At 42.3% G+C, this 23818-nt stretch overlaps 1 protein-coding gene across 1 annotated transcript in view; it reads left to right on the top strand.

The window, feature by feature from the left end:
- The window catches only part of CYCH;1 (cyclin H;1), a 70067-nt gene extending 55469 nt beyond the window's left edge, over positions 1 to 14598 (top strand). Inside the window, exons 7-14 of the mRNA XM_086813786.1 lie at positions 10768 to 10888; positions 11062 to 11130; positions 11313 to 11357; positions 13269 to 13346; positions 13517 to 13575; positions 13712 to 13796; positions 13905 to 13993; positions 14094 to 14598. Of these exons, the coding sequence (XP_086669912.1) occupies positions 10768 to 10888; positions 11062 to 11130; positions 11313 to 11357; positions 13269 to 13346; positions 13517 to 13575; positions 13712 to 13796; positions 13905 to 13993; positions 14094 to 14166 (619 nt within the window). The 3' untranslated portion in view covers positions 14167 to 14598. The remainder of the gene's footprint in view (positions 1 to 10767; positions 10889 to 11061; positions 11131 to 11312; positions 11358 to 13268; positions 13347 to 13516; positions 13576 to 13711; positions 13797 to 13904; positions 13994 to 14093) is intronic.
- The last annotated feature ends 9220 nt before the right edge of the window (positions 14599 to 23818 follow it).

Genomic DNA, 23818 nt, shown 5'->3' with positions numbered 1-23818 from the left:
CATGTGACGAACCTGTAATCCTTGTTCCACCATTTGACCAACTGAGGCCAAGCTCTTTGTGATAGAAGGCACATACAATACATCTGACATAGATTTTGTTTGACCATTGTGCATAACCAATGGTACACTTCCAACATGTGTAATGGCATGCTGAGTATCATCTCCTGTCTCCACATAGCCTTTCACATCCATAGGCTTCATATGCTCAAACCATTCACCATGACACGTCATATGGTTTGATGCTCCAGAATCCATATACCAAGTATCATCATTTTCAGCATTTGTCATCATAGATCCCACAACATGTTTCATGGCAAACAAGTGATTTGCAGTGCCATCATTACTGCTTGATGCATAATTTCTTCCACCATGTTGTGCATAATTTCCACGATGTTGTGCTCTACCCCCTCTCAAATCATTGTGTTTGTGGAAACAATCTCTTGCCATATGACCAAATTTCCCACAGTAATGGCATTCCACATCTTGCATAGATGATTGTTGGCCTTGCCAACGTCCTCTACCACGAGGATTACCTCTGCCTCTCTGAGGTGTATATCCACGACCACCTCTAGCACCATATGAAGGCTGAAAATTCTGTTGTGGCATGTCCTGCCATCCACGACCATTACCATCACGGCCACGTGATGTGAATCTCCCCCTGCCTCTAAAACCTCTCTGCGAATAGAAAGCTTGATTTCTGCCATTATCATCATGGCTAGTAGATGCATCCAGAAATGAATCACTGAGTTTGATTTCCTCAACAAGTAAGAGTGAAACCAACTCATCAAAGTTTGGTAAACCTGTACTCCGAACCGAGATGGATGTATCAAAAGATTTATACTCCTTGCCAAGACCACGCAAGGTAATGTCTACCAAATCATCATCAGGCATGGGGGCATTTATTGTTGCCAATGCATCTCCAAACTTCTTTATTTCTTGCACATAATCATGTATGCTCCTTCTATTCCTTTTCACATTATGTATCTGTTGTCGCAATTGAGACTTGCGAGCACTCGTGTCTGTATCAAACAACTTCACCAATGTATCCCATGCATCCTTGGGATTCTCAGCATCATGTATGTGTATGAGCATAGCATCCGAAATACATATAGACAGATAATGCAACACTTTGAATGCTCTTTCTGACCATTGCTTATGAGCTATAACCTGCTGCTGTGTAGGTTGTCGGGGTAGTTCCGGCTCTGGCTCAGCACCTGTAATGAGATTCCAAAAACCTTTTCCCTTAAAGAAACTTTTGATCCTGTACTTCCATGCCTGGAAGTTCTTCCTATCCAGCTTTTCACCAACAATCTGTACTGGATTATCCGACATATTTGCTCAATGCATACACCTTCTGTACACTTCAAATCTGTAAACGAGCCTTCCTCAGCTCAACCACACTCCAATGAGTGTTCCAGATACTCCAAAGTAGCCAACAAACTTCAATTTTGATGTAGAAAATCAACCTATATGCATCCAAAATGAATTGGCTCACGCAGTCCAAGATACCCTGATTTGATGCGCTTTCCAAGGCTCCAAATTGTAATGTAGTGGTTCAATCAAGTATGGGTAACTTGCATTGACACCTAAACAACCTCAATGTTGAATATCAACACCATCCGACATGTGTATGTATCAATTTTATCAAACCCCCTTCTATGCTCTGAGAAAAACCAGAAAAACCAGTAGTAATTTTGCTCTAATTTCTTCAGTCCTTGTCCAAATTGAGCAACCAAGCATTCATTAGCTTAGCAATGATGTCCACTAACTCCATGTAAGAGGAATTAGTCCAATTGTTTAAGACCAATGAGTAATTGTTCGATTAAACTCACTCTGTTTCTCTGCAACCAGTAGACATGCTTTTTAATCAGCTCATTTCCAGCTCAATTGATGATAATTGATCAAACCAACCATGTAGCATTCTTGTCTAGTGTGTGTAGCAACCGATTGCTAAGTCAATTTTGAAATATATCAAGCACAGGAAGTGAATTTGATCCTCCACTCAGTAAAATGGTGAAAAAAATACTCTGTTTCTGCAGTCCAGAATGTGCCGCTTGCTGTAGAGGGCTTTGGGAGTGTTTGAGTTGCTAATTGATGAGGTAAACAAGTACCCAACACACCTAGGTATGTGTGCAACCAGTCAATATTTTGATTTTTGCCAAAAACATGCTCCAAATGCATCAAAATTTGACCTGTGTTTTGTGAGAGCTCAAAAACCAGAATTTTTCACTCATTCAAATGCATGTAAATTGCTCCAAAATCAGTTTAAGGCTTGCATAGGAGTTGCCAATACATTCCTCCTTGTCAGATACATGTGTCTTTTGCCAGATTTACATGTATTTCCACCATACATCAGTGCTTCCAAGCTTTAATGGAAAGCTTCCAAAAAACCAGAATTTTTCTTTGCTTTGAGTTGCTCTAATTTGCTTTGTTTTTGCCTGAATCACTTGCAATCCGCTCAAGGATGTTTAGAATACCTTACCCGGTAGGCCAAGCTCTCGGATTTGATAGAAATCGGTGTGCTCGAAGCTTCACAGCATCAATGGCAAGCTTCACAGCTTTTCTTCACAGCTTCTTTTCCCTCTTCTCTCACTCACTCATAAACCCTAATAGACAGCACAAGGCTCTGATACCATGTTGAAAAAGCGGTAGAGGGAGAGGAGTCACACACACAAGAGCAAACCCTAATGTATATTGCAAACCCTAACCATAGAGGGAAGCCATCTCCCTGCTCACACAATGCATAAAGCCATAATCCATAATACACACAACACTCTATGAGTTGTGTCCACACACTACTAACCCTAGCTAATGTCCACACACTATGACCAGCTGGGCACGCGGTCATTTATGTCTCACACATGCTGCTACCTAACATGCCAGCACATAGCATAGCTGGCTCGCACTAACATCGAGCTTGAATCTCAACAGAGGAGACTGCAAGATATGGGAGTGCCAGCAGAGATGCTTTGGGGGATCATTACACTCTATGAGTCAGTCATCACTGGCAGAGTACGGGCTCTAGGAGGTGACTCAGAGATCATACACAGTACTATCGGGGTGAAGCAGGGTTGCCCCTTGTCTCCTACTCTATTTGGTCTATACATTGACGAGATCTCGGATTACATAGACAGATAGGGAGGACTAGGAGCACATTTGGCAGGAGTCGTGATACCGATCCTCTTGTATGCAGATGATATTGTTCTTATTTCTGATTCACCAGAGGAGCTGCAGAGGCATTTGGATGCAGTACGGGCCTTTTGTGAGGACCGGGACCTCACTGTGAACCTTGGAAAGACCAAGGTCATGATCTTTAACACCTCGTCACAATGGATAAGTAGATCTGTAGTACAGTTTACGTACAGTGGAGAGCCTGTGGTACCTTGGGATCACTTTTGCTGGACCTCAGTTCTCGATGTGGAAGGCGGCCGAAGCTAGATTGATGAGGGGATATGCAGCCCTTGGCTTGCTAGAGAGGCAATGTTCACAGATACAGTTTCAGGAGCCGAGGACGAAGCTTTGGCTATTTGATACTCTAGTTACACCTGCACTATTGTATGGTGCCTCCATCTGGGGTCCTCCATGTACAAGATGAATACAGTACCAAACAAATAGCTCGAAGTAGATATTCGAAGCAGAATGACCACTAGCGTGGTCCAATCTCTACGATCCTGTGCTTTCACTGGACTCCGTGGAGAGTGCCCAACTGGTGTTCCAAGACCACGCACAAACATGCACTCTCGTACTAACGCCTGGCACTCCCGATCTCAGCACCTTTGGACCGTGGTTCTCCAAGAGCTTTGACAACCCGGCACCGAACGGGTGTTGCCGTGGAGAGAGTCCCTTTATCAAATTTATCACAAAATACTTTACTTAAATCTGAAATTCACTTACTTGTGGATTGTAGTTGGTAGACCAAAATTCATGGTGTCAATACGCAGTTACTTGAGAAAAACACCATGATGCAGTAGCATGTCGAGAGAAGTAGCTGCCTGAAGAAAAGTATGGCCTCCTGGCTCCAGAAGCACATCTACCCACAGGAGGTAAGCAGCTATGGATGGAAAATTCAGTCGCCTGAGGGAGAAGAAACAGGAGCTGTTTGTAAACAAGGTACAGCCATCGCCTGGGGGAGTAGTAGATTACTGTGGACAGGCACCTGCAGGAGAGGAGGTGGTGTAAGCGCAGCTGTCTACTGTAGATGAGCACACGCACACCTGCTGGTGATGAATCTACAGCCGGCTGCTGTGATAGACTGTACAGCATACTGTAGTATAGGCGCCTGAGGGCAGGGCAGAGCACTGGCTGTCTGGAAAACAGGCGCACAACCACAGCTGTCTGGCGGCTGAACGTAGAGAGGATGGCGTGGAAAAACAGCCGACCATATAAGAGCAGAAGCAGCCGCCTTGGAGGTAAGAATCGCCTGGTTGCAAAGAGCCGACTGGCTGTAGGAGTAGAAGCGTAGCCTTCAAGTGGTGGCAGCCGTTGTGCAGGGTAGGCAGCCGCTTGTTGGAGAAGATGCGCACAAGATAATCGCCGGCCGTCTTCTTTCTTACGAAGGGTGGTCGCTTCTCTTTTTATGAGTATTGGAGGGGGAGTAAAACTATAGTGATTTGGTTGGCCCCCCACGTTTGCATGTGGGCGGCCAGTTCTATGGGGGTGTGGGTAGGTGACCATGCACCCACCCCCACACACACACACACTTAAGTGGGGCTCCCCACCTTGGCCCCTAAGTGGGTGCCCACTTTTAAGTGAGTGTGAACAAATGACCTCATAAAACAAAGGGTTAAAATATGAAATATTAAACCAACATGTGCAATATACTTACCACCTGTTCACATGCACCAAAACTCGTCAGAAGACAGAGCAGACTTCACGACTCACTGGCAGGCGTCCCCGCTCAGTAAGTGACACGTCAAGCAGGCAAACACAAAAATACAAGTCATGCGAAAACAGTTTCAAACATGCAGAACATGAGTGCATGTGCAAATAGTATCATGGACATATCTCCCGTTCATGGAACAAGTACAAAATATCTGTCGGCACAAAAATGGCACGACGTAAAACATAAAAACCTGGTCTTCCTATGGAGTGACAGTCCCATAGATAAAACACAGTTCTAGGCACGAGTCTCCCTATGGAGTGACAGTCCCATAGGCAAGACACGGCATGAATACTGGCTCTTCCATGGCGTGACAATCCCATGGATAGAACACAGTCCATGTCATACACGGGTGGCACCAGTGTGGCTCCCGTCCATATGACACCATCCTGCTAACACACGGGTGGCACCAGTCAGGCTCCCGTCCATGTCAGCAAAATACTGGCCTCTTCACATGAGACACCGGCCTGGCCTCAAGTGAACGAGAGAGAAAATCTGGAGATGGACCAAATGGTCGGTCAATTGGTGACATCCCCCTGGGCTTCTAAAGAGTTGTCCTCAACTGAAAAGCCTCAAGATATGCTCGCAATAACTGTGGGTAATCAACAAAATAGTCCTCATTTATCCATTTTGCATCAATAGGCAAATAATTTTTAAACTTCACAAGGTATCTCCTGGAAAGCTTTCTTGCAGGTAGCTTTCGCTCCTTGTGAAAAACAATTTGTTCTGGCTGGAGGATCTCCTCAAGCTCATCAATCTCTGGTGGATCTTTTGTGACAGGCTCGTCAGGATCTGGCCCCACATATTTTCGAAATAGACTCACATGAAATGCATTGTGAATCTTCTAGTGACTAGGCAAAGAAAGCCTGTATGACACTTCATTGATCTTTTGAATCATCTTGAAGGGTCCATAATAGGGAGGAGAAAGCTTAGGATATGATCCTTCTCGTCCTGGCCTCTTTCGAAGCCTAGCCTTCTCAAATACCAGCAAAACCCAATCAGCTTCTTTGACTTGCAGGTCCCTTCTATGCTTGTCAGCAGCCATTTTATGCTTATCTTGAGATCTTGCAATGGCTGTCCGCACCTGATCAAAGGCTACATCCAAATCACGAACATATTCATCAGCTGCAAAAATCTCATCCTTTGTACGACGGATGGGTGGCAATACCACTCTGCAATAAATAATCTCAAATGGAGCCTTTTCCCCGTGGAGGCATGGATTGTATTGTTGTAGGCAAACTCAACAAGTGGAAGATACTTCTCCCATGCAGTCTTTTGATTTGCCACATAACACTTCAATAAATCCAACAAAGCTGAATTTGCAGCTTCACTTTGGCCATCCGTTTGGGGATGATAAGCTGATGAAAACTCAAGTTTAGTTCCCATATTATCAAATAAAGCCCTCCAAAAGAGGCTTGTAGTCCTGGGATCTCGATCCCCAACAATGGATTTAGGCATACCATGATGCTTGAAAATATAAGCAAGAAAAAGCTTTAGTTTTAATGGTTTTCTTGACGGGCAAGAAATGAGCTTGCTTGCTAAACCTGTCCACAATGGTCCAAATAGCATCATTCCCATGCTGGGATCTAGGCAAGTCCATAATAAAATCCATAGTAATACTTTTCCAAGGTTGCGAGGGAATAGACAATGGCTGAAGCAAACCTGGAGGTTTTTGCCTATCAAATTTCACCTTTTGGCAAGTAATACATGCACACACATAAGCCTCAATGTCTTTACGCATGGTTGGCCGAAAGAAATATCTCTGAATCATGCGTGTAGTGGGCATAATACCTCTATGACCAGCATAAGGTGGAGCGTGACATTCGTCCATAACCTTTGGACGCAAATCCTTCACCACACATAGGCAATTATCCTTCATAAGATAACCCTCGTTGATAACATAAGAGGTATGTGAACGACCAGCCATCAAATCAGTCCATATATGGCAAAAATCAGCATCCAAATGATACAAATCTCGCATAGCAGATAAGTCCCCATGCGAGGCCACTGAGACTGCAACTACATAGGGCCTCCTGGATAGTGCATCGGCCACCACATTTTTCTTTCTTGGAGTATGCACAATCTGAAAATGAAATATGGAAAGAAAATTTGCCATTCTCATCTGCTTCTCTGAAAGCTTTGTTTGAGATAAAAAGTATCTCAAGCTTTGATGATCTGTCTGGACTACAAATTCAGCCCCAAGAAGATAATGTTTCAGAGTAGAAGCAGGCGCCCTGGAGGTAAGAATCGCCTGGCTGCAAAGAGCCGACTCGCTGTAGGAGTAGAAGCGTAGCCTTCAAGTGGTGGCAGCCGTTGTGCAGGGTAGGCAGCCGCCTGTTGGAGAAGATGCGTACAAGATAATCGTCGGCTGTCTTCTTTCTTACGAAGGGTGGTCGCTTCTCTTTTTATGAGTATTGGAGGGGGAGTAAAACTATAGTGATTTGGCTGGCTCCCCACGTTTGCATGTGGGCGGCCAGTTCTATGGGAGTGTGGGTAGGTGACCATGCACCCACCCCCACACACACACACACTTAAGTGGGGCTCCCCAGCTTGGCCCCTAAGTGGGTGCCCACTTTTAAATGAGTGTGAACAAATGACCTTATAAAACAAAGGGTTAAAATATGAAATATTAAACCCACATGTGCAATATACTTACCACCTGTTCACATGCACCAAAACTCGTCAGAAGACAGAGTAGACTTCACGACTCACTGGCAGGCGTCCCCGCTCAGTAAGTGACACGTCAAGCAGGCAAACACAAAAATACTAGTCATGCGAAAAGAGTTTCAAACATGCAGAACATGAGTGCATGTGCAAATAGTATCATGGACATATCTCCCGTTCATGGAACAAGTACAAAATATCTGTCGGCACAAAAATGGCACGACGTAAAACATAAAAACCTGGTCTTCCTATGGAGTGACAGTCCCATAGGTAAAACACAATTCCAGGCACGAGCCTCCCTATGGAGTGACAGTCCCATAGGCAAGACACGGCATGAATACTGGCTCTTCCATGGCGTGACAATCCCATGGATAGAACACAGTCCAGGTCATACACGGGTGGCACCAGTTTGGCTCCCGTCCATACGACACCATCCTGCTAACACACGGGTGGCACCAGTTAGGCTCCTGTCCATGTCAGCAAAATACTGGCCTCTTCACATGAGACACCGACCTAGCCTCAATGAACGAGACACAAAATTTGGAGATGGACCAAATGGTCGGCCAATTGGTGACACCATTGTATATCCTCAGTCCAGGATAAGTTAGGCACGAGCTACGTAGGTCATTCCTCAGCCTTAGTGGGTCGGTCAGTCAGTCATTCAATCAAGTCCCTTAACCCACTTGGAGAGAATCATTCATGCATGTAGAGTCAGTAGAAGCCTTAGGGTTTGCATCAGAAAGCACTCTGCATTTTGCATAACATGCATTCATATGCCTGTGCATCACTTAGAACATCACAAAAGCCTTAGGAAATTATCTAGGATTTATCTGGTATTTTTCCAATATTTTATAGTATTTTTAATAGCATTTAATGCCATTTTATAACATAAAGTTTATTAAATTTATGACCAGTCAGCCAACTTGACCAACTCCCAACTAGTATAAATAGGCAAGCATTGTGCTTAGAAGCCCATTCAGCAATCAGAATCCAGGTGCCTCATTCCTCAGCCCTAGGAGCATACCCGCCTGCAGCCAGTAGTCCCTTCAGCCCCCTGAGCATCTGCGTTTGTCTCTTCAGCCCCCTGAGCATCTGCGTTTTGCCTTCAGCCATCCAGTCTTCAGCGCAGCAGTACAGCAGCCCACAGTTCTCTTCAACGCAGCCATACAGTCATACACAGGCCATAACCAGCAAGTACACCTGCGTTTTCTGCATATCCAGCAAATACACCTGCGTTTTCTGCATATCCAGCAGCTGGCCTGTGCACAGTACCCCTACAGATCTGCGTTTCAGTCTACAGCAGTTCTCAGCCTTCTAATCCGCATCCACATCTGCCCCAGCCATCTGGTGAAGGTAACACAGCATTCATAAGCATTTTCAGCATACTTTCATAGCTTAGAACAGTCCACTACAGTCCCTTCTTAGCCTCAAGTGGCAGCCCTTCCTCATACCCTTGGGAAGAGTGCATAGGCTGGAGATCAGTTCACTACAGTTGTGTATAGTTCAGCTAGGCTTCCGATCCTCCGAGATCTTGCATTTGGCTTATCCACAGTCCAGACTCCACAGTCATTCTCTCTAAAGTAATAAAGCAAATACTATCTCGGTAACGGGATAGGGGGCCCTTCAGTGGGTAATTTGGGACTCTATGGTGTACATGTCTCATATCTCTCTAAAGTTTGAAGTATTAAAGTGGATTGCTGAACTCACGAAACTCAGGATATAGAAGACGGTGTGAGCATTTGTGTGACATGATCCTCCAATAAGAAGACTTCCTTACACCGAGTTGGTGGGCTAGGCAATGGTGACCTTGCTGCATGCATAGCAACATCTTTCTTTGTATCACCATATTCACGAGAGTACTCTTTGGCGTAAGTATTATGAACTGAATTGTCATCCCGTGTATAACTTGCACAGTGGGAAAATTGCAGGCCATGTGTAGTTTCCCCACGGGACAATTCTATAGGCAATGTACCATGCTTTGTATGGGATGCATGCCGTGCATATGCATGACCACATGGCTGTCCACTATCTTTGGCATAGACATGTTTCTCATCCTTCATGTCATGTGGTGAAGAAGCATGTCTCTCATCCTTCATGTCATGTGGTGAAGAAGCATGTCGGGAAGTCACCGAAGGCTCCTCTCTTTGAAGAAAAGATTTTATCCTATGAGAAATAGCACTACCAGGCTCTATGCGAGGAGGCTTCTTGAATTGTAAGACACTAGAGTCACCTTCCAATACATCTCCATTCCGTACAAAAGATAGGTGAGAGCCAACACCCTTGGCTTCACACCCAACTCCCTCGCCCTGGAATCAACGTACAGTCCACCACATGGATTCAGCTTTAGTGGCCTCAATAAGCTTGTAAACCTGCGTATTCTCTTGCAAAAGTTTTAGCTCCCCTTCCTTTGCTTGCAATTGCCTGACTGTCTTTTCCGGGCATAAACCTGGCACATTGGAAAGCACAGAACTGGGATCCCGGGCACGCGGATCCACACACTGCCCATAAACAAGCATGCGAGAGAAACTGGGATCCTGGACACTCGGATCCACAAACTGGCCATAACAGGCGCTAGAAACTGGGATCCTGGACACTTGGATCAACAAAATGGCCATAAACAGGTGTGAGAAACTAGAGAGAACCATTTGGGTGGCCAAATGGTGACACAGGAGGCAGGAAGGAGGGAGAAGTAGAAGGATGCAGCTGATGGCTAAGGCGAGTGGCGGCTCAGGCGGGGGGTTGGGGGGTGGCAGGCCTTTTTATAGCCCAGTTTCACCATGTTTCATTATGGAAACTGCTCGTGGTTTCTCTTGCTGATCCTCAACACTCTCTTGAAGAAATTGATGCCTCTAATGCCTGCTAGTTTGCTTATGGGATCTTTTTTCCCGTACTTGTAGTAGTTTTTTAAGTTGCTACTGCTTTGACGCACAATGTTGATCATTGATGCCAGAGTATTAATAGGACCAACTGCTGTTGGTTTCTCTAGCTGATCCTCCACTCTTGAATCAATTGGTGCCCCTAATGACTGCTGGTTTACTTATGGATCCTTTTCCCCCGCAGTTTTACTCATAATAGATTTCTTAGTTGTTGCTGCTTTGATGATTAATGTTGATCATTGATGCTGGAGGATTACGGACCAATTCAGTATTTACTCCATGAATCTTCTTTTGGGCAGAAGTGCAATCTGCTGTCTCATGTGGGGTTTCTTTTTTATGAATCACCAGGCTTACCTGCATATACATTTCATGCAAAGTCGAGGAGTTTCACGTGTCTGCCGAGGAATTTGGAAAGGGTATACAACAAGATTCTCAAGCTGTACTGAAAAACGAGCTTTGTTTGTTACAGGTTGGTATGATGCAGGCTTGATAAAGTTGATTTCTTTGAATAGCTTGTGAAACATACAGATGATCTAAGTTGCAGAATTTAAATGAGAACAAAATGGCTCAAACATTGACAAATTGGCTCAGGTTCACATGTTCTCGCTCTTGGTTTCAAGTCAATTTTGTTTATGTTTGCAGGGTTTGAACTTTGATTTGATTGTTTATGCTCCCTATCGTTCCTTGGAAGGTTTCATCATTGACATGGAGGTACACGAGTCACGTTAGTGTCTGGGTTCGGCTGACATTTTGTGCAGGTTTTGTGTAACAGCAATGCTGATTGTCGCCATAGTATATGTTTTGTGGGTTGCTTGGGGTACTTAGCAATTGTTAGGTTTTTTGAAGTTTTGAATGTGTAATGTTCTGATGTATATACATTTTGGTCCTCACAGAGTTTCTTTCAAGCAAGAGATGAGGCCTTCCTGCAGAAGTTGAAGGTTGGTTGTGTTCTGCATTTTTTTAATAAAAAGCCACTTGAACATCTTATCTTTATTCAAATTATGTGCTCCATGCATAACTCAATCGAATTCTTTGTTATTTGGTAGCATAAATGAAGCAATCCATACCTTCGTACCGTTTAGTTTTCTTGATTGCTTAAGTATATCTAACTATTTGTTGACTCTAGTATCAAAGGTGTCTACTGCATGGTTGCCAATTATTTCTTCCTTTATTATTGCTGATCCATTTGTATTGCTGGAGTTGCAAGATTCAAACTCTCCCATGTATCAAACCCATAATTCCACCATTCTTTTGGTAATCCTCCAACTCGGATTTTGAGTTCTATTGAGTCCCTTCTTTGATTTTGTTTGAAAAACCACTGCTTGTATGCTGCCAATAGTCTCTTGCAGGTCTCCCCTTACTTTATCTTTCACCTCAGTTCTTCCTTTACCTAGGCAATGATGTCTTCTTTTTGTGTGGTTCCAATTGCCAGTAGGGTTGGATTGTTTTCCAAGATCGCTAGTTGATCTTTTACTTCACATGAGGCCAAACCTAATGTGGCATTCTCTTCTCTCAATTTGTTGATTTGCTCAAGAAAGTAAATTGACCACTTGCTTTGTCGAGTGGCCAGAACTTTTCTCGGTCACATGAAAGCGCCCGCCACAAAGGAAAGCTTTGGCATGCTTGGATTGTGTGTAAACCCACTATAAGGTACCTGATTTGTGTGGATTAGCAGTTGGGCTGCTTCTGCAGAGTTGGTTGAAAGGTGGGTCACCTGGAGGGAGGTGACATGGCTGGTCATTGTGAAGGAGACATGTGACATGGAAGCAATACCAAAGGTTGTAAGCCGCTTTAACCCTTAGTGCATAGGCATTGATTTTTGTGTGTGTTTCCACATTGACTGGTGATTTGGAGCGCATGCAGCAGTGGCGTGAGGCTTTATTCTGTGCTTGGACCCTCGGACCCTTCTATCCAGGGAATACGATGGAGTTTCTTGGCACTACAGGCCCCCAGTGTGGCTTTTTCGTCCGCCTCTAGATATAGCCTCCCTATAGAGTGGCCAGTCGAGGAGGGAACCCCCCCTTTCTTATCTCATATGTATATTTGGACTGCTTTTAAGGAGTGTTGTATTCAACCAAAGGGCTGGTTTTTTCTTTAACTAATAGAAGGATAGACAATAGAACTGGGCGGCCAGCTGTATGAACCACTGCAGCTGCCTCTTTCTGTGTGTGCTGTGCCACCAGCACACTGCTCAATGCTCCGTACTTTTGTGCACCACATGCTGTGCGCTGAGCACATCTCCCTGTTAATACAGATAAGCAATGGTTCGTTCAAAGTCGCCAGCCATTTCTAACTCTTTATTATCAGCAAGCACTTAACATGATACAGTGATGCGCCAAAGAATCATTTAGGGCATCCAATGTTCATCTCGTTTTGGTGGTGGGGCATTTTCAACCGTTTGGTCAAGAAGCTGAGGCTGCCAACAGTGGTGGACACCAGTGGAGTTGTTTTGGCTACTGCAGTCTGCCATCCGTGGCAAGATGAAGAAATTCAATCAGTTTTGGCATTGTGTGTGGAGTCTACCTGTGTGCAATTCAATGTAACTCAAGCTCTCGTCTATCTATGATCTATCAAATATGGCTCACAAGTGATCGACTCTCAATCATGCATGCATCCATGCTGGGAACGATGCATGTGGCAAAAAAGGGGAGTTGTAGGAAGAAATTTATGTATTTAAAATTCTTAGATTTTACAATCAAAGGATGTCCACAATACATTAAGAGAGCATGTAGAGTTCTTAAGGCCTAGGTAACATGTTTTTTTTTGTTCGGCCTCACCCACATATGAACTAGGGCACAAAAACGAAGGAAATGGGTTCTAGATGTATCTCTAACATAGTGTGTTTACAGGATCTAAAAGAGGCTGCAGTGTTTGTTGTAGACAATCTCATGTTGACTGATGCAGTTTTTCAGTTTCCTCCAGGCCAGGTCAGACTCTCTTTCCTTAACTGCTTGGTAAAAAGTTGACTTGTGTGAAAATTTACTGCTGATACCATTACAACTCTTGGTTTTTCTGTTGAGTTTTGTCTCGTGCGTGAAAAGTTACTACTGTTACCATCACCACTTGTGGTTTTTCTGTTGTGTTTTGTCTTGCGCAGCTAGCTATTGCGGCCCTGCAGAAAGTGAATCTAGAGGACAAAGTGATAGATTTCGATAGGTATCTTCCATCCTGAGTCCATACGACATTACACAATCATAAAGCATGTTAAGAAGATGTGTTTACTGCTTGCAGCCTTGGACTTTGTCGAGGTCCCACATTGCAGTTTTTCTTATGTTTTGAGGGTGGTGGTCAGATATCTGAAGTTCATATCAGACCGGAAGCGTAAAAAGATCTTATATTCAGAATTGGTTAATCGCGTGAACATCATACTTGAAAAGGTGGGACGTGTTGCTTTTTCCTCTGTTCGTAAAAATCTGTTCTACGAAATGTTTGGTTCAAGGTTAGTCTTTGTTTGTGTCTTTCTAAAGGAACACATTCCATTACAGCTAAAGGGGCTGAGGCTTGTGAATGAGGATGATGTGAAGGGTATCGATCGCAAGCTAAAATACTGTCGGAATCCATCCCTTCAAGATGAGTAAGATTGCGTGATTTGTATACACGGTGTGACTGCCTTGGGCTACTTTCTGAGCAGTTTTTTGACCTTATATTGATCACACACACTTGTGACTTTGCAGAAGCAAAAAGAGGGAGAGAAAGACAAAGCATAAGCCTAAGCGGACTTCACAGGATGCAGTTTGCAAAGCATAAGCCAAATCAGCTTCAGCTTTACAGGATGCGGCATACATGGCTTCTTACTGTCAATTCTTGTCTCATATATGATGGGATTCATTATTCTCCCACAAGAATATTTGGAACATGTTTTGTTATTGTGGCTTCTAGGGATCACAAACTAAAAGAATGGAAGGAGATGCTCTCTTTGAGCACAGTGCAGAGTAATTTGTGCGCTTTTCTCTATACCCTATGGTCAATATATTGAGGACAAGGTTGGTCATTTTAGTGATTATGTTGGCTCCAAAAACAGAGGAACTTAGGCCTATTAGTCAGCTTTGCCGCCCAAGCCTTGGGCAGGACTCCAGCTTCCAAATTCTTGTCTCTCACTACTTGAATCATTGGAATCTTTTACATTCTTTTATATGGTCTCCCAGTTGCTCCATGTCATGGTAATCTATTATATTCACCTCCTTGCTGTTGGATTTTAATTTGTTCACTAGCAAAGACATCTGTTTCTCTTATTGGATTATCATGTCTTTGATAGGGTGCATCTTCCCCCATTGTGGCTGCCCTTTTAGTGAACATTGAGAATCACGGAGACTGTGTGTGTGTTCTGCTGGGTGGATACAGAGGAGATTAATGAGCATCTTTCATGTACCTTTGGACAAGGTACAACCCATCCTTTACTTGCAAGCGTGGTGTGATTATCATCCATCCGATTGTTTCAGCCATTGCTGGGCACATAGATCGCTCCTCAGTCTTAGTTGGTAATGATGAAACACTTGCTAGCTTGGTGGGAGTTACAAGTCTCTAGCAACCAGGTTACACAGTAGAGCTCCTCTGCAAACCTATAGATCCACAATGCGTGATCCACTCTAGTAAGTTGGGAGAATAGGAAAACCCAAGGTACCTTGAAACTCTTTCAAGCGCCCATCCTTGCCATTTCATATCAGATGGCGAGTAACTCTAATTAGTGGGCATGCCTGTATCAACCTTTCTTTCTTACTTCAAATGGAGGTTGTAGAGGTCTCTCATGGCGGCAGGTGTCGTTTTCTCCTTGTTGTCTGACTCCAATAAGGGATTCCTATCCTTTTTTTTTTTGTGAGAGATTATGTTTGTACACAGTGTGCGGGTTGGGGGGTTTCAAACCGAGGTTCCTATCTCTTGGAAGTTAAAACCCCTCACCACATAAGGCTAACACGAATAGATTCTTCTTCTAGTTTGGTGTTGACAAGCTAAAAGGTAACTAAGCAAGACATAGACACGCCATAGCAAGAGTGCTTACAGAAGCAATTCAAACTGAACTACAAGCAGATCATCCATATCTTGTATAAAACAAATTACGAAAATTGGGCTAGTTCTGAAACTTATCTTCCATTCCCCTAGTTCACCTCAAGTTTATTCCTCTAGGGATCACGATTGTGGTGGTAAGTTTGGACCATTGATTTGCTATCGAAAGTGACCTAGGAGTGAACTAGGGGAAGCGATCTTGCGGGTGAACTAGGGGAAGGGGGATGGGTTTTGGGACTTAATTATTTCTTGAGGAAGTTCAAAGAAGGATTTGAACTCAAAACTTGCATTTTGGAAGTGAAATGTCTAACCACTGTGCTATACTTTCTAGAGCAAGAACTTAGATCGCCAAAAAAGCTTCATTCTGTTAAGAAACTAATCTTCCAATCCCCTAGTTCACCTCAAGTTTATTCCTCTAGTTTGCTCTGAGTTCACTCCTACTTCATTTTTTTGTTGGATAATTTTCATCTTAGTTTACCCTTAGTTCACACTTAAAACCCTAGTTCACTTTAGAATCTAATGGTGCCGATTCAATATTGATTGCGACGCCTCTTTCCAACCATAGATCCCTCCTAAAACATAGTGTGTCACATAGTCACGAGGCTGGCCCACCCTCCTACCCTCCCACTCATGCAAACAAACATTGCATCTTCAAAACATTTAATTCTATCGATGATTGGTTACCTTGGATAGACTAAAATGCTTGTATAAAAAAAGCAAGCATCCGGAGCTGGCGACGTCAACAGCAATAAAAAATAAAACACTCAATTAAAAAAACGCTCTGTAAGATGCTTGTATAAAAGCAAGCATTCAAAGCTGGCCACATTGACAGCAAAAAAAAAATAAAACAGTAATAAAAAAACAATAAAAAATAAAACACTGGATTTAAAAAAACGCTAATAAAGGGCGCTAGCGTGGTGGCGGAATAACGAGCGTGAATGCGAAAAAAAACCAAGGAGCTTGGTTTCGGGCAGGTGCAGCTGATCAGCAAGACGATGGTGGAGGGGCGTTCAAGGAGCAGTCCGATGCCCTAGCGGCCAGGCTCTCTCCTCTCACCGTCGCGCGAGCTGCTGAGTTTGCAGCTATGGTGTCCAAGGGCATCGTCTCGCCCTTAAATGCTGCCAAACTGTGCAGAGAGGGCTCTCGCCCAGGCCTTCATGGCCGCCTTCTCCTCCAGCTCCTCTGCTCCTTGCACCTTCGCAAAGGCTCCAACATGACTCACAACATACCACATAGATGATCAGCAGGAGTGCGTCACCACCGCGTAGTCTATAGTAAGAGTGCTTGGCGGTTCTAAGTCCCTGCCATGACATCCTCTTTTGCGTCATGGGCCTCTGCAATGATACCTCTGCCACATTTAGGTTATCCCCACCCTAAATGTGGCAGAGGAAGATCTTGTAGTTCCACTGTAGCGGATCTGGTATACTTGACATCAAGTTTGTGGTTGACAGATTGATCCTTCTCCTTTTGAGGTAGGAAAAGGAGGCTTCTTGGCACCCATGCTTTTTTTCCCTTCTTCAGAGAAAAGACTTCTATTTAGTAAATAAAAACATACAAGAGGGAGATTTCAAATCAAACAGGGTGGAAATCTCAACCAGTCCTGTACCTTGTGCTGCCAATAAGGTTGCACTGAGAGCGATTATACCTCTACATTAATCATCAATCGTGAAACAATATCACACAAGACTCTTCACATTATCGACTTCAGTATCGCAGACTGATAAAGGTATTCTTATCATTCTCTTTTTTTAGATTCGAATAAACTAATGGCCACTTTCAACAGTGAGGTGTATCTTTGGTCCACTTTCGATACCGAGAGTGTTATTTGGGAAACGGGGAAGGGCATGTTTCCTTATGTATATAAAATTTTGGGGAGGATTGTGCCAACTCCTCGCCATATTTCATGTATGGTTTTTTTTTCCACTCGCACAAACAAGCACAAAATTTGTATGACTTGAACAACGCCGTTTAACTCAAATTCAGATATGCTAACCAATTTGTAATTATCCTTTTTGTGAGGTGCTTCAAGATCTCCATCGATCAAAAACGTAGGCTTGCGGTTCATTGATAGTGGATGTGGCTCTAGCACCCTTTCCAAGTATGTTTATAGATTCATGTAGGAACGTTAATAACCTACTGTATAATGAATGCTATTTTATATCTCTTCTCAATCAACACTTATTCTCTATAAACAACAATTGATTTGTGTTTGAGAAACCATGTGATTGATAAGTACTTGTTAGAGACACCAATTAGTGCTTGTGGAGGGTGATGATAAGTGCCTCTAAAGAGCCATCAATTAGCACTTTGGAGAGTTGTTAGTGCTTGCAAATAGTGCTGTTGGAGATGTTTAATTGAAACCTCATAATCATGTTTAAAAGTCCATTTAAACTTTCTTAAAAGCTGATAATGAATTCCTCTTACGAGTAAAATTCTCTCTCTCTCTCTACACACACACACACACATATACATCATAGCAATGTCTTTTAAAGGATAAGTAAATGTCTTATACATCATGGCAATACCTTTTAAAGGATAAATAAATTTATCTAGGCTAACCTTGAATCCGAGTCTAAATGGCACAACTATGTGATATAGTTTATGGTTAAGGACCAATGTGAGACCTGACTTATATATAGATTGTAAAATATTATCATTATCAAATGACAACTCAGTTATATATATTAAACAATAAAGATAATTCTCCAAACCAACTGAAGCTAATGCCTACTATGTAAGTATCATGTCAATAATTATATTGTAACAACTCAATATCCTTCACTTTCATTAGTGAAAGTGCCATAGTAATTTCACGTTCTCCTAAGATAATAATTTTAAGGGGAGACGTGCTACCTCTCTGTTATACAACATGTATGTTTTTTTCCTTTCTTTGTACCTCACACATGCACACATGTACTTAAGCACACATGTACTTAATAAACATAGCAAAAATCACAACAATTAACTTTATTGACAATTGAGGTTAGTCAATCTGTTCCTATGTAAGGAGTATGTATGTTAACCACTTCTTTGTAGGTTAACATGGTTTCATCTGCCTGACCTATTGTAAGGCACTTTGGCATCGTACGCGTTCAAATGAGCACCTATCTTTTGAAAGATGATGCTTGAATTTATAAAGTGCCCTTACCATGAACTTAATTCCAAATAGGAAATTCACTTACTTTGTGTGTATACTTGCTTTTGACTGGAACTAGTGGTCCATGATGTTTTTAAGTTTTTTCTGGCCTAGTGTGAAAGCTGGCCACTTGTATGTAAGTCATTTTGACATTAAGCAATGGACATCCATTTTGTTACAATATTCGTGAGCTCTCCTTCTCTCCCTACCCTCTTGTTTGTGCTTATGCAAGAGCGGGTTGCACTCAATAGGGATGGAGTACAATATCTTAGCACTCATCACATGGAGGAATGCACATAAGGGTAGATAAACCACCATGGATCCTTGAACAATAAGCTTCAAGAGAAGATTGTATATTACAAAAGTCACTAAATGAAATATGTCCATGGGATTATATACTTACTTGGGCCCCTTTTCACACTACACTTATTAGTGGCCTTTTATACTTGACCATGGCCTTTGGCCCATACAATTATGTATAAGACATGTGTAACCATGTTACAAACCATCCCTTCCCATTGGTTTCATCCTTAAAAACCATAAAAATTCAGCTCATGAAATGGAATGTAACTCCAATAACCATGTATACCATATTTAGTTTATAATGGCCTTGATGTATGGCTCCAAATTTGTCCATGAGAACACAATGCCTTCTATACATAAAACAATTTACATAATATGCTCTCAAATCATCACCAAAAATGATCCCCAATGTCAATGTGTAACTCCTATGAAAGATTTCTTGCAAGAGAACTCAAATCTTTCACTTGTAGGGCCTCCAAAACTATCATAGCAGTAAATTTCAGCAAGCAAATAGCTTCCGTTTGGTACCAATATCACTCATGATATGTATCCAAAAGACCTTCAAGCATCTCCAACATAGAATCGGGCTGTCATGAATCTTCCTTAAGAGGTAATCCATGCCATTTGACCAAGTACTCAACCATAGTATGATTACGAAAAACTCATTCTTGTTTGCCCATTATGCTCTTCGACTCATATTCAATCTTTCCTTCTTCATCCATAGGTGGTAGCTCATCTAAAACTTGCACCTCTGGTCTAACATAAGCCTTCAAATGGGACACATGAAACACATAAGCAATAGTTGGCATGCAAACTCACCAACTCTCCTCAAAACTTTGTAGGGACCATAATAGCGATGGTGAGCTAATTTGGTGTTGGTGTTTCCCTTGACAGAACCATATCTTAATTTAGGGATTCTTAGGAACACATAATCCCCTTCTTTGAACTCCAATGGTCTTCTACGAGCATCCTCATAGTGCTTCATCCTTTTCTATGAACTCTTGATGTTGGCCTTGCATTGTTGAAGTATTGCTTGCATCCTTTCCATCTCATCTTCCTTTGCATTTGGATTAATACTCTCTTGCTTGATTACCACATCTTCCTTTGCATTTGGATTAATAATCTCTTACTTGATTACCACTATTAGTACTATTATCTTATACCTCTATAATGCCTCAAATGGTGACATGCTAATGCTTATATGATGAGTTCTATTATAAGCAAATTCAACAACAAGAGGCAACCAATCATCCCATCCATGTTGTGTCTCATGGGAATAGTGTCTCAAATAAGTCTCCACCCACTTATTCACACTTTTTGTTTGAACTATCGGTCTCGAGATGATAAGCAGTACTAGGATTCAACTTGGTTTCCATGGTCTCAAATAGAGTTCTCCAAAATGAACTCATGAACTGGACATCATGGCCACTAATAATTTTCTCTGGTATACCATGCAATTTGAATGCATACTCCACAAATTTCTTTGCCACCATAGATACCGTGTACTTACATTTTTAGGGATGAAATGTGCCACTTTTGTCATTATATCCACAACCACATACAAGCTATCTCATCCCTTTTGTGTCAGGAAGTCCCATGATAAATTCCATGGCAATGTGTGTCCACTTCTCCTCAAGAATAGGTAAGGGTTGAAGCAAACCCTCGAGCTTATGTGTTGAATCTTTGTTGAGTTGACACAAGGCATGCACTTTGACACATATGCATGTATGCCCTTCCACATCCCTTTCCAATAAAATCTCTTTCTTATCTTGTCATAGGTCTTGAAAAGACCCAAATGCCCAACAATAGGAGATGAATGCATTTCTTCCATCACTTTTTGCTTATATTTTGACATGGGCATAAGATAGACTCTTGCCTTGAAGTGAAAGATACCATTTTGAAGCTTAAAATGAACCAAATCCTCATGAGAACCATGCTATAACTTGTGTATCATTTGTGACACTTCCTCATCTAAGAGATATTCTTCTTGAATGTCCATTGATCCAATCTCTATACACTTTGGAGATGGCTAGAAAAGAGCATAATGCCATTCTAGATAGAGCATTGGCAACCACATTTTCTTTTCCCTTCGTGTATGTAATCTCAAAATCATAGTTTTGCAAAAAGTGGCCAACCACTATCTTTGCTTAGGACAAAAAATTGGTTAAGGAAATACCTTAACACTTGATGATCTCACTTCTCACATAAAAGTCACTCCCATAAAAGTGATCTCACTTCTCACATAAAAGTGACTCCCACAAAGATAGTGGTGCCACTTCTTTATAGCATGTAAAATAGCAACAATATCTTGATTATATACATGTATTTTCATTTCCTTCTCACTCAACTTGTAGCTTACATAAGCAATCACACCATGATCTTGGTACAAAACATGCCCCAATTCTTTTTCCACATTTATTGGTCCTCACCACGAAATGGCTTCCTGAAATTTAGGCAAACCAAAAAAGGGGTTGATATGAGTATATTTTTGAGCTCCTCAAAGCTCTTATTTTCTATTGCATCCCAAAAGAAGACTTCTCTCCTAAGCTTGTCAATGTGAGGGCGGCTGTAATTTCTGCATACCTCTTTGTGAATCTTCTATAAAAAGAAGATAGACCCAAGAATCCCCTTAGTTGAGTCGTATTTGTAGGTGTAGGCCACTTTTTCACACACTCAACCTTCTTAGGACCCACTTTGACGGCTTCTTTACTCATAATGTGACCAAGATACTCCACTTCTTGAGCCATAAAAGTACATTTGCTCTCCTTTTCATATACAAGTGGTTTCTCTAACATGCATCAATGCTCATCCTCTCCCTTGCTATAGATGAGGATATCATCAAAGAACACCAACACAAACTTGAAGAGGAAGGGTTATAGTATTTTGTTCATAAATGCTTGGAAAGTAGTAGGCACATTGCACAATCCAAATGGCATAACTATAAAATGAAATAGTCCTCTTTCTGTTCTAATTTTATGGTACCTCGACCTCAAATCAATCTTAGAGAAGTACTTCGAATCCTTGACTTCATCAAGAAGATCATCCACACGGGGTATGGGAAATTTATTCTTGATGGTGTCCTTGTTAAGATCACAATAGTCAATGCACGTATGTAATGTCCCATCTTTCTTCTTTACCAAAAGTATAGGTGAAGAAAATGGTGATTGACTTGGTTTCACCCATCCTGTATCCAAAAGTTTCTTCTTACCTTGCCACTTTATCTTTCCCACCTTAGAGAGCCTATATGGAGGCTTCTTGTCTGCCTTTTTGTTTGGTTCAAGCTCAATACCATGATCAACATATATTTGGTGGTAAAGCTTTTAGGCATTTGAAACACCTCTTTGTACTCTTCCAGAAGCTTAGCCATGCCCTCATGCATTACCTTCTTGTCACCCCATCAATAGCTTCATCTTTGCAAACGTGTAATGCATAAACACACTCCTCTATTTTCATGAGCTCCTTCTTGAGTTTTGTGCCATTGATCAATGTCAATTTGGAGAAGCAAGATCCCTTCAATGTGACACACCTTTCTTTATGCATAAAGCTCATGAAACCTTGCTGCAAATTCATGTTAAAAGTGCCAAGTGTGGACAATCAATTAACCCATCACAATGTCTATTGGCCTCATGTCCAACACTATCAGATAAAATTTTTATGTATATTCATTTGAGAGCACGACATCCACCTCATTGCAAACCATTCTACAATCCTACTTTACTACATTTGCCACTTGAACCATATGCAAAGAAGACAACTCACCATTCTCCATAACCCCATGGGAGAGAATGGCACTAGTGCCTAGTGCCATTCTTCCTGATGACCCCCTATCCTATTCCAAATGACCCCCTATTCCTTTGTTGGAGTGATGGGGAATGACCCCCCGTCCTATTCTAAATGACCCCCTATGCCTTTGTTGGAGTGATGGAGAATGACACTAGTGTCACTCTTCCCCCACCACTATGCCTTTCTTGGAGGTATGGAGAATGGTACTAGCATCATACTCTCTTGTTATATTCTAAATTATCCCATATACCTTTCTTGGAGTCATCGAGAATGGGAATAGTGCCTTTCTTGGAGTAATGAAGAATGGCATTACTGCCATTCTCCATAACCCTATGGAAAGAATGGCACTATTGCCATTCTCCCATAACCCCATGGTAGAGAATGTAATTAGTGTCAATCTCCATAACCCTATGGAAGTAATGGCACTATTGCCATTCTTCCATAACCCCATGGTAGAGAATGTAATTAGTTTCAATCTCCATAACCCTATGGGGGAGAATGGCACTAGTGCCGTTCTTCCTAATGACCCTCTATGCCTTTCTTGGAGTCATGGAAAATGGTACTAGTACAATTCTTCCCAATGACCCCCTATGCCTTTAATTACTAACATTCTCCATAACCCCATGGGAGACAATGTACTAATACCATTCTCCATAACGCCAAGGGAGAGAATGGCACTAGTGCCATTCTTCCTAATGACCCCATTGTCCTATTCCAAATGACCTCCCTATGCCTTTCTTAGAGGAGAATGGCACTAGTGCCACTCTTCCCCCACCACTATGCCTTTCTTGGAGGAGATAATGGAACTTATAGGAGAGAATGGCACTAATGCCATTCTCCACTTATAGGAGAGAATGGCACTACTACCATTCTCCATTACTTATAGGAGAGAATGACACTACTTATAGGAGAGAATGGCACTACTACCATTCTCCATTACTTATAGGAGAGAATGGCACTACTACCATTCTCCATTACTTATAGGAGAGAATGACACTACTTATAGGAGAGAATGGCACATTACTTAGAGAAGAGAATGGCACTACTATCATTCGCCCATAACCCCATGGTGGAGAATGATATTAGGGTCTATCTCCATAACCCCATGGGGGAGACTGGCACTACTACCATTCTCTATAACCCATGTTAGGAAATGGCACTAGTGCCATTCTCCCC

This window comes from Cibotium barometz, chromosome 19 (assembly GCF_041138505.1).
Source record: "Cibotium barometz isolate CiBa-2024 chromosome 19, ASM4113850v1, whole genome shotgun sequence".
Lineage (NCBI taxonomy): Eukaryota > Viridiplantae > Streptophyta > Polypodiopsida > Cyatheales > Cibotiaceae > Cibotium > Cibotium barometz.
This window is presented reverse-complemented; position numbering and strand designations above follow the sequence as displayed.